General features: G+C 41.3%; 1 protein-coding gene across 2 annotated transcripts; it reads right to left on the bottom strand.

Annotated features, from left to right (window-relative positions):
• Nucleotides 1-1,236: 1,236 nt before the first annotated feature.
• On the bottom strand, nt 1,237-15,894 carry ptbp1a (polypyrimidine tract binding protein 1a). 2 transcript variants are annotated; one of them, XM_073482941.1, is made up of 16 exons: nt 15,819-15,894; nt 14,928-14,981; nt 14,634-14,664; nt 10,586-10,646; nt 10,260-10,432; nt 9,705-9,851; nt 9,237-9,407; nt 8,768-8,878; nt 8,395-8,575; nt 8,080-8,160; nt 7,755-7,912; nt 6,311-6,344; nt 5,138-5,230; nt 4,522-4,738; nt 4,154-4,231; nt 1,237-3,896 (listed from the first exon to the last, which is right to left on the bottom strand). In XM_073482941.1, the coding sequence occupies exons 1-16, from the start codon at nt 15,824-15,826 to the stop codon at nt 3,764-3,766; spliced, it is 1,731 nt and encodes a 576-aa protein (XP_073339042.1). In that variant the 5' UTR covers nt 15,827-15,894; the 3' UTR covers nt 1,237-3,763. The 2 variants fall into 2 exon arrangements, with proteins under 2 accessions (XP_073339042.1, XP_073339041.1); XM_073482940.1 differs by having other exon boundaries at nt 8,038-8,160; nt 15,819-15,890.
• Between the last annotated feature and the right edge of the window lie 5,240 nt (nt 15,895-21,134).

The raw sequence follows: 21,134 nt of genomic DNA, 5'->3' as shown, positions 1-21,134 counted from the left end.
AATATATTCCAAAGAGGATTCTGTGTAGACTGCTCCCTGCTCTAAATTGCTCTCAGTGCAGAGTGAAATACTAAGATGCTGCAAGTAAACAAGGGTCTGAGGTATCAAAGAGCATCAAAGTTGCTGCCATGGACTCTCCTGACTGGTAGATGATCTTTTTAAGAGTTACCTGAAGATATCTTGGCTAACACCTTAAAAGCAACATTAAAAAAATGTTTTTGCTCGAGAGTGCAGTCTTCTTTCAGCATCCTAAAACATGCCGTCTAGATTTCTGCCATGTTGCCAAGCAAGTACGAGACAGGTATCTGTCTCTACTTTGACCTTCAGGCATGCTTTCTTATGCAAAGAGGAGAAACAAGTGCATTCGCTGTGGAATTTAAACCAAGTTGGAGCTCTCTTTATACTCCACAAACAGCTGGGATTATACAACAAAATCCAGCTCCCTCTCAGCCACAAATGGAGACACCCCTGGACTCAATTCTCCTTTTCTCTCATTTGTCCCTCTCTCAAAAGGCAGGGATGATCTGAGGTTAATCCTCTCCACTGCTCTGTAAGGAAGTCGAAGGGGGAAAAAAACAGGTATAATGCCAGAAAGCCCAAGGAGGCACTCGAGATTAAGCCACTAACTATTGACATTGTGTGAGTGGCAGGTAAAGTCACCTCTGCTCAACAGCCTTTTTCACCAGCAGAGAGCAAGACCTCCCCCTAGTGGTTCAGGAGAGGTATAACTAGTTTGTCATTGAGGCTTTTCTACAACAGGAACTTGGTGATGAACATAGATGCGAGATGGACCCCGATAGCCATGCTTGTTTTTTATCTTAATTATCCATCTTGGGAGATGCAGATACTTGGTTTCCACAGCAACCTGCCTCATCTCCTCAGAGTCGGACAGACCTGCTAAACTGAAAAGGTCAGAGCGGTGCGCAGGAGGATGAAGGATTATTCAGAATCATCGAGGACAGCAAGTATCCAGCGTTGCATGTCAAATTAACTCCTCAACCCTGTCATCGTCACAGCTGTTTCATCAAGGGATTGGGCTGAGCCCAGATGAGCAGTCAGTCAAGTTTCAGATGGGATGAGTACAAAGTTGGAAATACAGTAAAAAGATTAAAAAATAAAAACCCCACCGGTAGTAAACAGGATGGGAAATGTGGAAAATGTTACGAGGTGTTAACCGTTACAGAGCAGCAGTTCCACAGGACAGAGAGGAAGAGACAGAAACCAAATGAGGCCAGATGAAAGAAGGAACAAACTAAAGATTTATTGAAGGCAGCAGAAGATGCAAGAGACAAGAACAGTATGGCAAGAAGTGGGGGAGGGGGGGGGAGCGGGGCACATACAGAGACACTTCTGTGTTCAGATAGGTTTAATGTCTTTGTGTTACAAAAGTTTTTTTTTGTTTTTACAGCTCCAGAGAGCTCAATAGGTCTGTATTGTTTTATCAAAATATACATGTTTTGAACGTAAAGTGGATATAATCCAAATGATTTTGTGGTACAAAAACATGAATATATACAACCATCAACCCCGCTTCATACAATAACCCACCCCGCCCCCATATAAAAAAGGAGAGAAAAATAAAAGCTTTTAACAACAACTGAAAGGCATATATAATCTTCTACACTGTCAACATCACAGCTAGGACTGTGTTTCAATTACGTATCCATTCTAAAGCAATCTCTACCAAAGTAGGCTCTTTGTAAAGTCAAACAAAAAGGGATACAATATACAGTATAAGTTGAAACCCAACAGACATTTCAACATCATGTGACTTTTGTCCAAGGCATCTGAGAAACAGAAATAAGGAACGTGAAGCCTTGTGTACTTGTGGAATAGCAGGACTGTGAAAAAACCTTCAAGAAACCACAACACTACAAAACAGCAGGGGGTAGAAGATACTTTGGTCCTTAACAGCAATAACCGTCTGCAGCTACATGAAGCTTTGTTAAACCATGCATATTAATCTTTTACAAAAATAGAGACAGAGTGTGTCTGTATCTGGTCCAAAACTACAGTGGTCGAGGCTGTGGAAACTGGTGCTTTGAGGCACGCAGGAATGTGACGACGTTAAGACTTCAGCGTGATGGTGCTGACTTGGACCTATCGTTGAGGAAAAGTGCACTAAAGAACCTGACTGTGGTTTAAGTGGACACAGACAGGGACTGGGTGAGGGCTGTCCCACCCTACAATATCCTGAATTTTGAATTTAAGAAAAAAAAAAATGATATAAACTGGGTTTTTAGACAGTCCGAGACTGTTGTAACTTTCAATTGACAAATGCCTCCGAGCTGCCCTCTCACAGGTAGGATTACCTGAAAATAATGGATTAAAGGCATCTTTGCAGACAGGTAAGCTCGAACACCTGAACGAGAGGTAAACAAAGTCAAATGAGGAGGCACGAAAGTGTTTCAGCCTCAGATTGAAAACTCAAGGCACTGTGATAATGATCAAACCCAGCCACTACATATAGGTATCAGTTAAGCTCAGAAGTGATACACATGTAAATGCTAACATTAAAAAGAAAAGATAAATGAATATATATGTGTCCACATATAGATGGACATAATATGGTTAAATGAAGCCCCAAACACCATTGTCCTTACTGGGAAAGGACTAAATGGAGGTGAATGGAGACTGTAAGACAGCTCTACTCCTGCCACAACACACCTGACAGAGCTACATCACCTAGCAAAAATATTAGGCATCTAACTGACTTACATTCATAGTTTCTACATACATATAATGGGGATATATGCATACAAATCCTTAGATAAACATTTGTGTGTTTAAGAGGAAACAGAAGATCGAATGAGCCACTTTCCCCCCCAAACAATGCTGGTACATCAAAAGGCATGAAAACATTTTTGAGAGCTACGTTTTTCCAAATGAAGCCAGAGCAACGCTTTAGGCAACTTGGTAGGGGCAAAGTAAGGCACAAGGCTGTAGACAGAGATATTCAACGAAAAAATGTGTCCTTATTGAGTAACTTCAGATAGTGGTCTGGATCCCCGAAGCAAATAGGTGGGTAAGTTATAAGAGAACAGAAATAAAAGATGGATACTAGGGAAATAATTGCTGGGTGGTCTGTGAGCCAAAACAAAATCCTTCGTCTCAAACCGTTTCTGACTGGCCAAACAGGTTCAAAGTGGCATTTCAAAAAAGGCACACACAAACAGTTATATCCACACGACTATCATAGTAAAAGGAATGCTGAAGTGTGTCTGGTGTGGATACGTTTCATCCACATAAGCATACATCCATGGTGGAGGGCGTTTTTTTTTTAGTTTTTTTTTTTTTTTTTTAAGCGATTTGGTCTAAAGTGACAGTTCATCAGCTGCCCCTACTTTACCTCCAATATAATTATAACATGTTCCTTTGAAGAATGTTGCCCATTTCCCAGGATCCCACTTAAAACTTTATGATGGAACAAATGATTGATTAGGTTTGGGTTAATTAGTTTAATTAAAAATATCTTGTATTAACTGTAAATCAAAAGAAAATAATGGCATTTAACTAGTAATTTTATTTTGGTGTCTTATGATGACAAATTAGAACCAGGAATCAAAACCAGAAGTGGAATCAATTAAATCCCATACCCAAACCTTTTAATAATGGGGAATAATTAAGAATGGAAGCGGAAGGAGCAACGTTCTACAAAGAACCACAGCCATAAAAATCTAATGGTGGTCATTTCCACTGAAGGCAACCTTGACAAAAGTAGCTTTCAGATGGCGATAGACTTGGAGGGAGGAAGGAAAGGCACTCAGATGGTGGACTTGGAGAAGGACACTCGAAGGTGGTGGTTCTCCCCAAGATCGTGGTTGTGGAACTCGATGAGGGACTCAATTGCTTCCTCGACTGAGCCCATCTGGATCAGGGCCATCTTGCGGTCTTTTCTATAAAAAAAAGAAAAGAAAAATGTGTTCTCAAAGCGTCAACATGCTGCCCACTTTTATGAGGGCTGGTTGTTCTTTTATGTTGTACTTGGAAGAAATAAGGAAGTAAAGGTGTCTTGTAGAGCACAAAGACAAAAACAGCCTCAATACTCAATAAAATTTAATAGCAACTCTTGAGGTTATGGAGTGCTATAAAGAAAGACAGGAATTCAACCACCACTAAAGACAAACATTTAAGACAATTGAGTGTGACTTACTGAAAGAACTTGAAGGCCTTGACTGTGGCTCCTGAGCTGGCAAAAAGCCTCCTGAGGTCATCCTCCACCACAGAAGGCCTGAAGCAGATGGGAAAACAAAGCATTTATGTGGGTTTTTCACTCCCTTTACTTATTTGCATTTTTGCGTTTATTTACTTGTATGGTGAAACGAGACACAAGAGGCATCATTAACTCTAAAAAGTGCACCTCTAGAGTAACATGTTTAGAAAATACTGTCACAACTACTTAATCCTAAGTACTAAATATAGAAAAAAATGAGTCAGGACTACAAAGGAAAAAGCTGAGAGCACAAAAGCTGCTGGAGGGGAGAGCGGGAATGAAAATGAGACTCTTGCAGCAGCACTCACGGTATGTTGGAGAGGTGGAGCGTTGCAGAGGGTGGGAAGATGTTGGAGTAATTTTTGGAGCCGGGCTTCTTGAAGCGGTGCAGTGGTGAGTTGCTGTAATCCTTTGTGAGGCCCTGGTCCTCGTGGCCTTCTCTGGGCAGCTGCACTGTGGTGTGTTTGGAAAACGCCACACGCATGTCTCTGCCATGAAGACGCTGGCCGTTCAGGTGGCTCATGGCTAAGAGAGATGAAAATGATCCACAACTTTAAAGACTGACATATGACTGATTTTTTGCCAGCACGGATGAACTGTTCCACTTTTATTGTACATTAATATAGCTCATCGTAAATGGCATAGTTTAATTTTAAATTACCAGTAACTTAATAATAACCAATTAAGTTTAACAAAAAGGTCCACTGGGGCTAATTTAATTCCATCTTACCCCATTGAGGGTAAAAAAAAGTAAATAATTCAGACAACAGTCAAAGCCTATTCTGTCTGCTCAGTTGAGACTTACCACTAGGTAAAGGCTCAGAACAATGTACAGTAAAATGCTTCAAGGCAAAAACAAGATAAAAGAAAAATTACAGATCAAAGAAAGAAAATGGTGATTGTGCAGGGCTGGAGTGTAGCTACCTAGCTGAGCCTGTGTGCCATCAGACATCTGGATCAGAGCATTCTCCTTTTTGTTGAACAGGATCTTCACTCTCATCACATCGCCATAAACACCTAAGGAGGAAGAGGAAGGTGTCACAATACAATAAGTGCAACAAAGAACAGCGCAGCCTTAACAGGAGCCACACAGCCAATCACAGCAACGAAAACAATTTGAATCATCAAATCAGGGACATTAATATTCATACTGCTATTTAACGAACACTGGCTGATTAATAAGTAATTGTCGGGCTATTCTACTAAATTTCTGTTTAATTCATCATCTATAAAACTAATCCTACATAAGCCCTCTTAGATAATAATTACACAGATGCCGGCAGTTAAAATGGTTATGCTGAAGATGGGGGAGATAGTGATTTGAAGGCAAAAATCAAAGTAAAATGAGTAGTTCTGATCAGTTTGATAGCTCTACAGTGAAGATTGATTTACTGACCAACTTGAGGGCCCTACTAGAGAGACATGCAGGAATAAACTAAACATGCACATACCCACTTTAGAGTAACTGAGAGAGACTGCAAAAGAATAGTATGGTGACATAATCCGAGGGATATGTCAACTCACAATCACTAAAAAAGCAGCAGCATTTCATTTTCTATGTACTGGTGCTGTGGCTCAAAGCAACCACGGTAAGATCAACGCAACAAAAATGAAATTTGATGAATTTTCATGGCTTAGAATTAGACCGGGTGGAACCAAATATAGTGTTGACTTTTATCCTTTTCCTGAGGGTGATGCTTTTGAATTTAGATCGGCTTCCCGCCTCATTCTCGAACAAAATGATCCCCACGTTTCTATTTAGTGAGGCAATATTTTCATTGAGGGGCTGTGCTCTTTGAAGATGAAAAACCGCAAATGTTTTTTGCCCATGGACAGACAGCCACTTCTGTTCAAAAATTAAATGAAATGCTGCAGCTTTGTATGGTGTTCTCACCTTACTTTCCTCACACAAACCCACAACAACCAAAACAGGTTATACAAACCCCAAACAACCAACACCCCCACCCTTCATAGCCCTGTAGCCTGATGACCAGCCATCAGTGGTTAAAAAACAAAGCCAACAACATGAGACAAGACATGCCCACCTTGCGAGGTAACAGTAGTAATAAAAAAGGAGATGAAAGGATGATAACGTACCGAAAAGAATAAAGAGGCAGTGTGGCGTAACGCTCTTTAGAGACAGCAGGGGGAGCAGCGGGGCAGGGGGCCATAGGGGGATAGGGGAACAGGGGACAGGGGAAAAGAGACGGAGCGGAGTGGAGGACAGTGGAGTGGAGTCGGGACATGTCCGCAGGCCACAGGCAGCGAGGTCCACAGGAAGGCCACAGTACCATGGAGGAAGGAGAGGAGATGAGGGACGAAGAGAATGAAGAGAGGATAAGAGGAGGAGAGGATTTGAACAGCATGAGAGAGGAGGGAGAAGAGAACAGATGAAGACGAGGTGGAGGAAAGAAGATCGTGAAAGGACAGATGATGATTTGTCGGGGCGACAGAAGAGATGCCAATGTTTTTGTTTTCGTTGTGTTTTCAATTTGTGGGTAATGTCCAAATTGGGGACAGAGGGTGGGGTAGGTGGGAGGAAGGAGGAGTGGTTGTAGTAGTAACAGGAGTGGCAGAGGGGAGAGGTCGACAGAAGGAACAATTGGTCATGGGGCGTGCAGTCAGTTGGCAAGAGTTGAAGTGAGGGGTTTTAAAACAAAAAAAGAGGGAGAGGGGGACAGAGAAGGAAGAGAGAGAAAAAAGGAAGTAAAAACAAGGTCAGTATACACAAAGAAATGTAGTGCTTCAGACAGTAGAACTGGCTAAATTAAAATGCACTGTCACTATGGGAACACTAGGAGAAAAAGAAGAGAAAAAAAGATTAACAATGAAATACAGAAAAAGGCAGAGACAATATGTACTTTTAAATTACATGCTATGTTTGTTTAGATTATTTAAAATTACATTATAATAAGACAGTCAAATGTGAATATTAATTTTATTATCCTGTTCCAACTTTAAGAATGATCTTAAAATTAACATGTTTAATGCAATGACTACATTACTACAGTGAATGTAATGAGTGTGACAAACTAATTATACATTCTACAAACTATGTATATATAAAAACTAAATCACGGACATGATGCGTTTCTAAAATACAAAGAAAAAAGTAATATTGTCTCTCCAACAACTCAAGAATGATTTCAACTAATGGACAAAAATGAAGATATGAAATGGTAAGTTTTTTAAAATAAAAGAAGTTAGTGTTTTGAATTAACTTAAAATTCACAGTGAGCAAAGTGGCAGGTCAGAAATGCAGCAGGTTTGGTCAAACACAGAGAGGTCCTGAAAGAGAAAAGGTTTTGACTCGATGACCCCCTTTTAATTAAAAACAGTGGTATGGATACCGCACTTAGTATGATCACATCGAGAGGATGGGGAACGGTGGGGGGTGGGCAAAACACTGAGCCTCTTGACCAAATGGATCCAGGTCCATGAACCAGAGTTTAAACAAAAGGCACTGATTTTTGAATGTTCCTTAGCACTCCACTGATAGTTGCAGGATGTAGAACTGTTTAAACCTACGGAGCGTACTAACCTGAGGGTTCAGATTGCTGACCAACAAGACATTGTGTCCAGCTTGTGGAGCAAGCCCCGACAGGCCAAGCCGGCTAGCGGCCGCTGCTGCAGCCGCCATGCCACCGTGGCCAACACCTAGGGACGCCAGGGCACTGGGAATACCAGGCATCGACAGACCTAAGAGGAACAAAATATTTATTACTTTCAACTTTTGTCATACTGAAGAGATCTATTAAGAGGAATATGAAAAATAGGAAATGCATGGGATATTCCTATCAAGTAGAGACCTGAGCCATAATCACCTGATATTGAATAGCAGTGTGGGATCATGTTTGTAGACTGACCTGCTGTCTGTTGGATGGCAAAGGCTGGGGGGAAGGCATGGGCTCCGCCATAGGGAGAGGCTGAGATTATGCCTGGTGCAGCTGGAAGAGGCATTAACAAAAATAAGGTCACAAATGTTTCCATCAATTCAATACTTGCAATAATGATCAGGGTACACAAATCCCTAAGGATACCAGACCAGAAAGGGCTTAAAAACAAACTGATAAATAAAAATAAATAAACCCAGAAGCGCTAATTCAAAGGTAACTGGACTATGCATACATTAGTTTGTTAACACTGACATATATGATCTCTTTATCAAGACCCAATCTTACCAAATGCAGCAGCTGCCATGGTCTGGTGGTCAATGGAGGGCTGTGAATCTGCAGTGGGCAGGTCTGGTCGGGTGTAATCTCTGCTCTTATCATTGTTGTACTTGACATTGAGGCTGGTGAGCTTGGAGAAGCTGATTCTCAGGGTACAGCAGGCATTGTAGATGTTCTGTCCATCCAGAGACTGAGACAGATTTGAAGAATTAGATTTAAGATAACGAAATTTGTTTTAAGACACATGACTAACTGGTCCGACAGTGTACACGCTGCACTGTGGTTACAATGATATGCTTTAATTTGATTCACAGATGCAGTCCAAAAGAAACAAGCTTTGACTGGAACATCATGACAAGCCCACTAGTTGTACCAGTCTTACCAGTTTGGCGTGCTGAGCTGTCATTCCATCAGCATACTGGATCAGAGCCTGGAACTGGTTGTTCTTTGTGAAAGTGATGATCTTCAGCACTGTGCCGAACTTAGAGAAAATCTGAGGAGGAGAGAAAGCATGATTAGGAATGACCTCATGATGACACTTTCTCACACGATTTTCATTACAACTGTATCTGTAGGTAAACAAAGCAAGTATGTTTGCATAAATATTTTTTACTAGAGTCTCACTATTACAAACATGCGTATTTTGTTTATGTAGCACTACCAAAGAATTTTGCAGCTAATGTAAAAATGTGAGCCATGGAACAAACATTTCATTATGTAAATATTTAGTGTCACTTTAATTCCCACCATCTAAAGTACAAGGCCTGTGTAAAGATTAGAAACAAAATGGCGTGCCTACATGTAATTGAACCTGAAACTGTAGTGGCTCAGCCAAACAACAAAATCTTTACCTGGTGAAGCACATCCAGGGTGACTGGGTAGAAGAGGTTTTCCACTATGACTCTGAGGACAGGGCTTTGGGCAGCTGCCCCTCCAATACTACTGGCATCTGCAGAAATGGCCATGCTTCCCATCCCACCTCCGTGCAGTGCATTGACTGCCTGCAGAGCTGCCTGGGCACGCTGATGGGAAATAACAGAGGAAATTCTTAGCACAGACACGGGAAGTATGCAGTGATAAATAAATGAGTGAAAGTGGATGAGAATTCTTTGTTCAAGGCAACAAACTTACTTGATACAAACATGAGATTGCACTGATTAAAGTATTTAAAAGAAGAAAGTTTACACCAATAAATATGCGACTGATAGAAGGAAGAAATCCTATATTTTCTGCATTTAGCCAACACCATAACTCTTAGTATCTGGCAATGACTACAATAGTAAGCAAGTGTTTGTGCCTGTGTCAGTGCAAGCCCTTACCACTTGGTTGGGGGAGTTGTCCGTCTTGAGCTCCTTGTGAGTTGAGTATTGCATGTAAATGGGATGGTTTCTGATGACAGGGGTGACAGACGAATAATAGCTCACCATCGTCTGTGCACACTCCTCGCTGTTCAGTTCCAAGAATGCCTACAGAGGGCGACCAGAGAAACATTCAATTTATTTCTTACATTGCGTTTAACAGTATTTATAAAGCATTGCTTCCAGAGAGATGCTAAATTCCATTTGTCTAGTTTAAGACAAATCTCTTTTGAGGCATTAACAGGTTTCTACACAGAACGGCAGGTAATAGAAAACAAGAGATAATGATGACATTCAAGAGGGATTCAGTGTCTTCCTCCAGGAAACCTCAGCATGGAGAATTATCATCCTACCCACTAAACCACAAGGATGTGACAAAAGGGTCATTGTCAGAATTTTCAGGTCAGAACAAATGGATAGAAAGCTGATCCCTTGTCCCAGGCCAAAAGACAAATTTCACCCATGTGTGCAAGACATACAGGTTTGGTTAGCGGACCTGCATATACCAGTCCTTACCTGGTTTTTCCCTTTCAGCATCAGCAAATTAGTGACCTTCCCAAAGGGCAGTCCCAGTCCAATAACCTCAGCCTCATTTATGTCATTGGGCAGCTTGCGTACATGGACCACACGTGACGGAACACCAGGACTGCGGACGTCACCTTTGAATTTTTTGGTGTCGTTGCCATTGGCTGCAAGGAAAAAAGCGAAGTGGATACAATCAGGGAGGGAACAGAAGGCTCTGGTTCTTCTTGAATAATGGATTGATCGTCATGGCAACACAAACACAGACACGACAAGCACTTCAATAAAAAAGGATTCACCCCTCCATGGCAACCCCCTACCTGAGTTCATGATATAGGGCCCGTTGGATATGCAGGAAGAAAAGAGTTCGTCGGATCCCCTCTGCAAAAGGAGAAAAAACAATGGTTCACTTCAGTGCATTCACCAATGAGGGCACAGCATGGCAGGTGGAGAGCACAGCTCTCATATTACGAGCCATTGTGTGATATAGCAGGAAGTAATCTGATAACCAAAAGACGATTGAGCAAACATGCCTAAGAACTCCACCTTCCTCGCCAGGAAGAATTAAGTGACCTAGCTTGTCAGCACGGATATTTTAATTCACATCATAATCATGTCTTCCCATTTCATTTTATTCTTCTCTTCTCTAGCAGCATTGTCTAGTTCAAAACATTGAAGTCAGTCACAATGGGCCATTATATCTGACTTGGGGAAATATGCCAAATTATCATGTTTTAGACAATCACACTCAAGTGGGAACAGCTATGATAGGGGGAACTATTTGGGTTAAACACAGACGTCAGCAGTAAAAGCTCATCTCAACAGCAGCTGTCAGTCAGTACAGCCCATCTACTCATAATTCTTAGTAGGAGGAAGGATAACACACTGAAACCATCTGGATCGGAAGACAAGATGGGGATACTCCCAGCCCACACTAGTTTACTGTCTGCTGAAACAGCCTCGTTTGTCTCCAGTCACTCTATCTAGTAGATATAAAGTGCTGTTTCAGGGTTGTGCATGTGTTTGTGGTTGTGAGAGATGAAGTATAGCAGTCACAAGAAGTGGCTCAGCAGCCTAAGCTCTACAACACTCTACAATGAAGGTCCTGTTCAGGGTGAGACTAGGGGCATTGTTTCACGGCAGCACACACACATATGTAGCCCCAAGGACACTCTGGGAGTTGAAGAGCCCCGGAGCCCTTAAACAACAACCAGTCGTACAGGTTTGCAAGCATTCTTCTCCACCTTGTGGATCTTGGCTTTTAAATATGCAAAGTGTAGGGGGAATGCTTTTCAGTAAGGCTGCAAACTCTAGTCCTAAAAGGCAGGAATAAGGTGATCTGAGCAAGAACATTTGGTAATGCCTAGGGCGGTGTAGGGTACTGAGTGAGTTGCACTGAGAGCACAACACTGTAAGCAGTAGTATAAACTACCCTTTGACTTCCAGATGGGTTGGCTGAGGCGGTCACTCTCACTCTGAGGCCCACACAAACAGGGTCTGCTATCTCAATTCATGAACCTAAAGCAACGAGACATTCCTCTGCCTGTTCATTGAGGCTTCAGGATCAGGGGCCCCACTACTTTGGCCAGTATTCAAATCTTTACATAAATGGAATGCAGGCAGTCACTGAGCTAAAATTACTATGAAGAATAAAAGACTGCAAGACAGTGTCTTGACACGACTCAAAATAATACGATAAATAGGTTATTCAGCATGGGATGCAACAAAGAAGGAGGATCTATTTCTTAAAAGTAAGAAAATTATACCAACAATAAAAGCCTTGTAATGTATTACACTGAATGAGTGAGAGTGGAGTGTTCTAGTTGATGGGAAAAAATGTAAAAAGCAATATTTGTTTGATAAATGAGACAGGGGCTCATGCAAGCCATGAGAAATGAAGGAAGTGGCTCCAGCCTGACTCAATGGTCGTGGGCGGGCAGCGTCATATTATCAGTCAGCAGACCAACTCCAAACAGGAAGAGCAAAAAGATCAGGCCTGCTTCCAGGGCTTTGCTGAACTTCCTCCTGGGGACTGATGGTTACTGTTCCATGGTAGACTCGCTTTCTCTCTCTCTCTCCCCCTACTTCCTCATTTCTAATAATAACCACAGAGCTAAGGCAGGCTACAGTGCAGAGCAGGAACTTCAAGTCTTATACAAAAGAGAGGATTGTCTAACAGTCGACTGAAAAATATACCTAGAGCTTTTGGAGGGAGTGTGGTAGAGTGTGTACAGCAGAACAAAAGGAAAAGTTAAGTTACAAAGCCAATGGAAGAAAAACTGAGCTTATAACTTCTTTGTTAGTTGCCGCCAACACAGTGCCAAACCCATTTTTCCAACACAAACCCACTGAATGAGTATCGACTTGTTCACATCCTTTGTTTGCTCAGGACACCGACAGTATAATGGTAACCTTCAGGAGACGATGACACATTACTGGCACAGACTGAAACTGTTGAGCAGCTTCCTCTCGCAGACAATGGCCTACCTTGAACTTAATTTTAAAAAGTGAACACGACCTGGGGGCAATTTCCCTGCTCCATACACCACATCACACCTGATTTGCATTAAGTAAAAGATAAAGGAAAATAAGCAAGATATCTCCAACTCTCATCCAGCAGCACCTTGGAAAAAAAAAATCTTATAAAAAAGGAAACTAAATCTGAGGGGATTCATTTGTACTGTACTGTACTGGCGTCTGCTAGCGACCTTATTTTGGACTTTGCTGGGGGGAAGGGGGGTAGTAATCTCTCAGGAAAGGCACAAAGGAGACGAGCACAGGTACAGACATGTTTGCTAACTCTGATCAGCCTTTGCCAGTGAAGGGGGCAGGGAGCTGTGCCTCACCAGGGGGCTGGAGGGGGGAGATTGGAATGCAACCGCGGAATGCCAGACACTCTGCCCAGACGGAATAATTACAGATTCCAACAAGGCAGCGCTCCATAACTCACCATCATTATTACCACAGGACATCAAATCCAGAAAACAGGAAAAGTTAAAGAATGACAAATTACATAAGTCAAATCTCCGCTATCCATCAGTACTCATTAAACGATGCATTGTTAACGCGTTGGAAAACAACAGGCCTTACTGTAATGAATAGAGGGGGTGGGGTGTGTCCCCGTTACGGGCGTGTGCATCACAGTGCTTGTTTAAACAGTGTAAAGACCTTTGCCCGGGAGGATGAGGACTGTTGTGGGAGGATGGTTACAGCCCTAAGTTGAGTTCAATTACTCCACCTACACATAGCTGCCCCAGGCTCTGTTACTAAGGAATACTACTTGACCAGGCATTTTTATTGGGTACGGAACTTAACAAGACGCAGTTTGCCAAAAACAAATGTGTTCCTGCTTCAACAAGTTTGCACACAGCGTTTGCAAACACAAACATTCAGAGAAGAGCTGCCGTTTCAGTTACATGAGCACACAACAGCTCCCTCATCACTGAAAATGTAAAGGGCAGATTCTTGCAAAAAGGATCAACATTGAATTACTCTGCTAATGTGAGGATGAGACTTGTGAGATGACTTGTGAAATGAAACCGAGCAAATACCGAGCCCTGTGGCAGGATTCAGCTGCTTTCTTAACATTCCAGTATGGCCAACAGGCTATTAAGGAACACACAAAATAAACAACAGGAAGTTTAGTTTCTCAACAGCCACACAACCCAACTGGAACAAAACAGGAAAACAAAGCCCCACCTCAGATAATCTATTCTAACTGAATGATCAAATATTACATGTCCACAGTCTTGGAGAGTTTCTGCAACATCTATGCGCTGACCATTTGGTTGTATGTAAAAAATCTTTTAAAAAAAAAGTCAGTCTGCAACTGCAAAGTCATTACGCATGAGAAATGGCTTTGGACAGCAGTGCTGTAATTATAGAGGAAGTTCTTGCAAACTGACAGACTATGTTATTCAAGTCCCCAATGTCGGCACCATTCTTTTCCATTTCTCTGACTTGTACAAAAAAACGCCCTCAAATCTTTGTTTCTTCAAAATATTTTTGGTGGCAGTGGTACACCTAAAAATCCCTGTCATGAAAAAAATATAAAATACAATGAAACCTAATTATTTGATCTCAACGTTACTTTAATGAAAGGGTAATCTAATTTACAGACCACATTTTTCTAGATTTAAATTTTTAATAAGAGTATAAATACTAAAACGGAAGTCATTTAAACTACAAAATATTTGCAATTTAAATGGACAAATGATTCGACTGGTTATCACAAATCAACACCACTCATACAAAAAGCAATACAACACACAATATTGATCATGTCCAGAAAACGCTTGGCATTCGTGCTGCAAATGAGGGAAAGTGAAAGAGACAGAGCTGCAAAGAGAAGATTAAAAAGTTGCCTACCTTTGTGCCAACTGATATGTCATGGACACTGCTGTGAAAGGGGGAAAGAAAGATCATTACTACACAGGAAATGAAAGAGCATTAACCATAATCTATCACGAGATCCTGCTGAACAATTCATCACAGGAGCACATTCTGCACTCTGGAAAAACACAGCCCCTTAACAAAATGAATGGCGCCGTGCTGGTCAACCAAAAGCTGCCCGACTTCCTCATTCTGCTTAACATTCAGAAAGCATCGCTAAAAAAAACAAAAAAAAATAACCAGCAATGCATAAATATACAAAATACTTACTCAATTTCAGGGACGTAGCCGGATCCCAGAGGGTACAAGTCAGCGTCTAGGCGGCTGGAGTGGGTGGGCAAAACATAAGGAAGTTAGAAAACTTCACAGTGGACAAATAAGCAGAAGTAATAATGGTTTTAATCTCGAGTTATAATGATGCGTTGACAGATAAGCAGAAGTAATAATGCATCGGCTCTCTAATTATAATGTTGCGTTTTATCGAAGCGACTTGGCTGCGAACATCCAGGTGATCAAAATAGCGGAATTAACAGCTCGATTTAAAAACAACAACAGGCTTTTGTGCATCCTACCCCGTTTAGATAACCCGATGTGGAAGTCCCTGAGCGAATCAACGCGAAATGTTCAGGCCAGACATCTTCAACATGGCCCTGGCACTCCGCAGACAAATGAATGCGGAAATGAGACACGTTGCTTTAGCTAGCGCTCGAGCTCCGGTGAAACCAAGTTAACGTAATCAAGGTATAGTTAGCCACCGTTAACCACCGTCCGCGTTAGCGAACGACGGATTATAAGCCAAAAAGTCACCAAATTGAAAACCCCCTCCGTTCAAATCTCGATTCTTTATTAAGTTACGTTTGCTCGGCGTCAAGTCCCGTTTAAATTAAACATTAAAACGTCAGTCGAAACGTTCGCGCAAGTATCTTTCGCTGAGAGCAGCGACGGCTAGCATCCGCTAGTTAGCTCGCGCTCCTGCTAACTGTTGCATGTTTTGATGGAAAAAAAAAAATGTTTCAAAACTTTCGCGGTCTCACGGTGAAAGTGAGGCGGCCGGCCGACTCGAAACGCGTTCAACGAGCAACCGAAGTACGGAAAGCAACAACTCGGATGTCTTTTCGCCTTAGAAAATTAAGTCTTAAGTGTCGTTCTTTTTCCACTTACCCGTCCATTGCACAAGAAAAAAACTGCAGGTCTGAAGCGAAGGTAGGGCGGCAGACTTGCTTGATTTTCTTACAAAATGGCTGAACACACGGAGGCGAGCGCTGATTAGTCCAGGCACTTTCAAGAGCCAAAAAGAGGCGGGGACAAGCCTCTACTCGAGCTGTGATTGGACAAGACGACCATCATTTTGTGGGGAGAAAAAAAAAGGAGGCCGCGGCAAATTTCCAGCACACATCGTATGAAGTGGTGAGGTTTGATTGAGTTAACTGTGATGAAAAGCAAACTAGAAGTCATCACACTGATAAAGTAAAAGGTCAGACTGTGGAGGGTTTTTTTTTTTTTTGGTTTGTTTTTGGATAGAAAGTAGGGAAACAAATAAATATACTAGCTGTCAAATCCAGTAAATGTCAGAAGCAAAAACAAACAGTCAAAGATGAATACCAAGGAAGTGTGTTTCAGTGGTGTACTTAAATGAGCGTCCACGTTTCCAGTGTAGAGGAAGACCTATTGAGCTCCTTTACTTGATTAAAAGTAGCAGTAATAGTGTAAAAGCATTCCATTATAAGTAAAAGTCCTACATCAGCTAAATGTGAGCTACTAACAAAAGTAAAAGTAGCCTACTCATGCAGAAAGACACTAAATCTGAGCCTATTTATTATGGTATTTTGTTAGTGATATGCATTAATAGCTTGTGAAAGCATTTTTATTTGGATTAAACCAACACTACTTTATATAGGCTACTATTGGGTAGTCTGCACAGATATTTTAATAAATGCCCACAAATCTTAATCTGCCATGTAACGAGGACTTTTAGCTCTCAAATCAATGAGTAAAAAGTACAATATGCCTCAGGAAAGTAGTGGAGTCAAAGTTGCATAAAAAGGAAATACACAAGTAGAGAACAAGTAGGCCTACCTCAGAAACAGCACTTGAGTGAATGTACTTATTAGACTTAAGTTCACCAATTGTTAGTATAATCAGACAATAGCCTATTTGTATATTTGGTTAACCTTTATCCTACACTGGTCATCAAGTGTTGGGAGACATACGAATCCAGTTTTAGTTGTCTTAAGTGGAAAAGGGGATTCTGCTCCAACCTGCAGCCTACAGATTTCCATAAAGATCAAAACTTTGTGGACCCATTCAAATGTATACATGGTTTGAAGTATTGAGATTGAGGGCACACATGCTGCAGTTTCACCATGAACAATGGTACTGATTTAGGTGGGGTACAGTACAAATAAGGTGGGAACTGCCCCGATACTGATAAGTTGTTGTCAGCACAACAGGTATCAAGGCAGGACAACATCCTGTAGCTGCGTTGTTTAAAATTGCAAAAGGCAGAGTTTTCATGTGACATTGGAACACAGAGACTATACAAATAGGCTGTGATGAGGGCCAGAAGGTAACCAGGTTAAAGTTCAGCTCAAACACACACTACTTAAAGTAGGTAAGCACCCAACAGGGGTATGTACACACTGTAACCAAATCAGCTGTGTAATTAAAAGGTAATGTGCTCTTATCATTACTGAAAGGACCAAAACATGATCACATTTTCTCATTGTGAAAGCTGTAAAGCACTCTGGGTTGGGTATGAAATGTGCTACATAAATAAATTTGCCTTGCCTTGCCTCAGGCAAGACATCGTGAACTGTCGAGGTTCAAGTTTTTCACTCAATTTATTTTGTTGCCTGTAGTGCTTCGCAATCCTGCCAAGTAGATAGAAGTTAATGTATGTACATACTGGTTACTTTATACGAAGAAGAAGAGGGGAAGACTTTAATATCAAGTAACATAAAGTTCTTCATTTCACACGTACAATGGGTGTCTGGGCTGGGAAGTAACAGAAACCCAGATAAAGTGTCTAACGGCTGTACAAAGTGGCAAACTGACACTGCGATGTGTGTGAAAAAGATGTTTCTACAGAGTTTCATCCTGGAAAATATGAGCCATGTACATCAGCTGGTGCTGACTCACTGTTGTTTTATCAAGGACTCATTTCGTAGTTTCACATGTTATCAGGGAAAAGAGTTATTTGGGGTGAATGACGTCGGAATTTAACGGATAAGGAGTTTTATTGTTTCATTTCATTATGCGTGCGTGTCCTCTCTCATCTGTGTCTCATACTGGGGGAGCTGTCGACAGAGGGTAATTACTCATACCTTTCACCAAAGCAGCAATTAGATTTAACTTTGCCCTCATAGGGCTGATTGAGATGATTTCTGTGTTGGGACTTCTTATCCCAGTGATGTATTTTCCTCTTCAACCTTTCAAATTCATCTTTAAATAAACAAACCTTCCATCTCCTATTTATTTCCAATGACTTGTCATATTCCACTGGTCAAATCCAGCACAGTAATGTTTTTCTTCCATGCCAGTGTGTGTTTGTGTGAGTGTGGGAAAGCATTTCCATGGGTTTGACCTAAAAACATCACACAATATATTCTGTGTTCTGTCATGTGGAACACTTCTGCCTCTTCTATTAAATGGTCAAATCTGCCTCATCACAGGGAGTGTGTCCACAAAGTGAATATGCCACATACACATGCTGGGATCAAGAGATTTCTTTAAAATTGCTGTTTATTGAAAGCTGACCTGCTGTGGCTTAAAGCTATATAATAATTGCTGTGCTGCTGTGCTGTGCATACCTGACCTCCATCTTGATGAATGCCTTATTTAAATGCCCCTCTGTCTTTGTCTCCCTGACTCCCTCCACCCGTCTCTCCTTTGTCCTTTTCTCTTTTCACAACAGTATTTGACAATGTTGAAACTAACTTCTAAAACAGTATACGCATGCTCTCTAGTGGCATGTTATGGGTAGTGCACTTTAGTGCTCTAAATGGACGTAACTACAGTGTGTTCTGGTAGTTCTAATGATGCTGAAAACCCATTTATGTTCAATACACAGTATATTAGTAGAGCTGCTCTCTCTGACTTTCTTCAAATTAGGGATAGACCGATAACCAATATTTTGACCAGATTTATATTTGCAGTAAAAATAAAAATCTCAGCGTCAAAATTTAGAATAACCAGTGATGTAATGTAACTAGATACAATGTACTCAATTACTGCCTTAATGTGAAGCAGCAGCAGCAGTAGGAGGCTCTGTCTGAATTTTTTGTAACATTGAGGCCGCTATCAGTGCTGCATCGTTTCTTGTGAATACCTTGTGCTGTCGTGTGAAAATGGCGGACCCTGTCACCAAAAGTAAAAACTATTGTGCAGCGATAACCGATATATTTGGAACCAACATACTCTTGCAGTAAAAATGAAAATCCTGTCAAAATTTAGAATAACCAGTGATAGAATGTAACTAAGTATAGTTTACTCATGTACTTAAGTACAATTTTGAGGTACTTCACTTGAGTATTTACATTTTCTGCTACTTTATACTTTCTACTGCACTACGTTTATATTAACTGTAGTTACTTTGCAGATTCAGGTTATTCAATGTTGATTGGATATTAGTTGTAATGTGTAACGAATCAGATGGTGTTGTGGGCTGGACATTGAGTGAGACCACAGACAGAGAAAGGATGCTGCATCAGAGCCAAAGCAGTGTATTTTTAGCATAATACTTCATCCGCAATTGGACACAACAAATAGCATAACTGGAAAAATGCTGAGTATCGGCCCAAATAATTAGCCATGGGTAGTTCAATTATATTCTTCTGTGGTAATTGTATTCATTTTATTAGGCAATTGCATTAGTCCTATAATGAATGGATGGGTTATCTCTGTATAATTGTGTCTTCTCCCCAGAAGGGTGTGTTCCCATCTGTGGCTCCATCAGCTGAGATGCCAAATCCACACACGTCATTAACCATGGCTTATTTGTACAGCTTCTATCTCCAGTATGTGTACATTTGGTTAATTATATACACACTTATTTGACTTGCAGTAAACAAACAGTAGTTTTATTCAAGATTAAACATTTAGACGACCACAGAATAGATGAACAGGCATTGGTCTAACACAAGGTTGCTTTTTCTGCTGCTGTCCCAGAGACCCACTATCAAGCGAAGCTTTAGCTCAACAAATTTACATGTATTTCTATGTACACAGATGTATGTGTGCCTATAGATTATGCACACATATATACATGTGTATATGCTGTACATAAATACATAGACTGTCAGTTAGTCTCCTGCATAAAGTTTGCATCCTGGCAAAATGTTCAACTTTGGGTGTAGTTTCTTGTATGTGTAGAGATTTTCCAAGACACCAACAGTAGTCTGCATATTCTCCGTTTGTCCGAGCTGCATTTGTTCATCATGAAAAATGAGTGTAATATTTGATCGTAGTGGTGTTAGTGACCCTCCAGACTAGAAGGCAGTGTTCCTAGTGGGTCATCATTGACCAGGAGCAGAGCAAGTAAAAACCCCGGTCTAAAAATGGCAGCAGACAGACAAGTCCAACCAACTGAACCTGACAAAGGCACCGACAATACACAGATGTAGTCATCTTTTTTTAAAAAATACACACATCAAATACAATATACCGCCTTGCAAATAGGCCATAGGAAAGAAAAACATGAGAGTCAATTCAAGAAACAAGGATGCAAGTTGTACAATTACAGTTGAACTGTTCATATGGAGAGCATAGACTATATTTCATCTGCCCACGCCTGTTGACCTCCCTTTGGAATGTAAGAAGGGATCATTTCTCTGGTGGTAAATGTAGGCAGGACTTGAGAGAATGCATCTGGCACTGAAGGTTGCGAAAAGACTCTCTTATTCAACAAGTGTATGCAGGAGGCAGTAGATTCCCACAATCCCTCCCACCGGCGATTCGAGTAAGACGGTGGGAAACGAGATGGAAAACAAAAAAAATAGTTGGTGGATGGAGAGTGTTGGATGAGACTCAGGGTTAGCACCAACTTTAGAGGTTTTTTTGAACTGCGTGTCTCCGAGCATAGAAGGTGGGGCTGTGTGCGTTTGAGGATGAAACAGTGAGAAGACGAGATGACGGTGATGGTGAGTGGGTGAATCAGAGACATGGGTGAACCTGGGGGGGAGCGGAACAAGCGGTGGCATAGAATCACTCACCCAGCTGCCCAATGGCCTCTACTGTATTTCAATAGGCTTTAAAGGATACGTTCACTCAAAATGAAAACTCAGTTATTATCTAATCGCCGTCTTGCCGATGGAAAGTCGGGTGAAGTTTCGTAGTCCACAAAACATTTCTGGAGCTTGACAGCAAAACAGCATTCTCCTTAACAACTGAAGTATATAGAGACTTGTTTTATAACGTTACAAAAACAACTAAAAAAATCGGTGTAATCTAAGTCTTGGAAAGCCCCGAGATCCCAAATTG

The sequence above is a fragment of the Pagrus major genome, chromosome 16 (assembly GCF_040436345.1).
Source record: "Pagrus major chromosome 16, Pma_NU_1.0".
In the NCBI taxonomy this organism is placed as follows: Eukaryota; Metazoa; Chordata; class Actinopteri; order Spariformes; family Sparidae; genus Pagrus; species Pagrus major.
This window is presented reverse-complemented; position numbering and strand designations above follow the sequence as displayed.

What these genes read in the sequence shown, in the direction of transcription:
- ptbp1a (XM_073482940.1), bottom strand. An exon ending in ACACTGCTATTCAATATCAG is followed by an intron (nt 7,913 to 8,037) that starts GTGATTATGGCT and finishes TGTTCCTCTTAG; the next exon opens with GTCTGTCGATGCCTGGTATT. An exon ending in TCAGCAATCTGAACCCTCAG is followed by an intron (nt 6,345 to 7,754) that starts GTTAGTACGCTC and finishes CTGTCTCTAAAG; the next exon opens with AGCGTTACGCCACACTGCCT.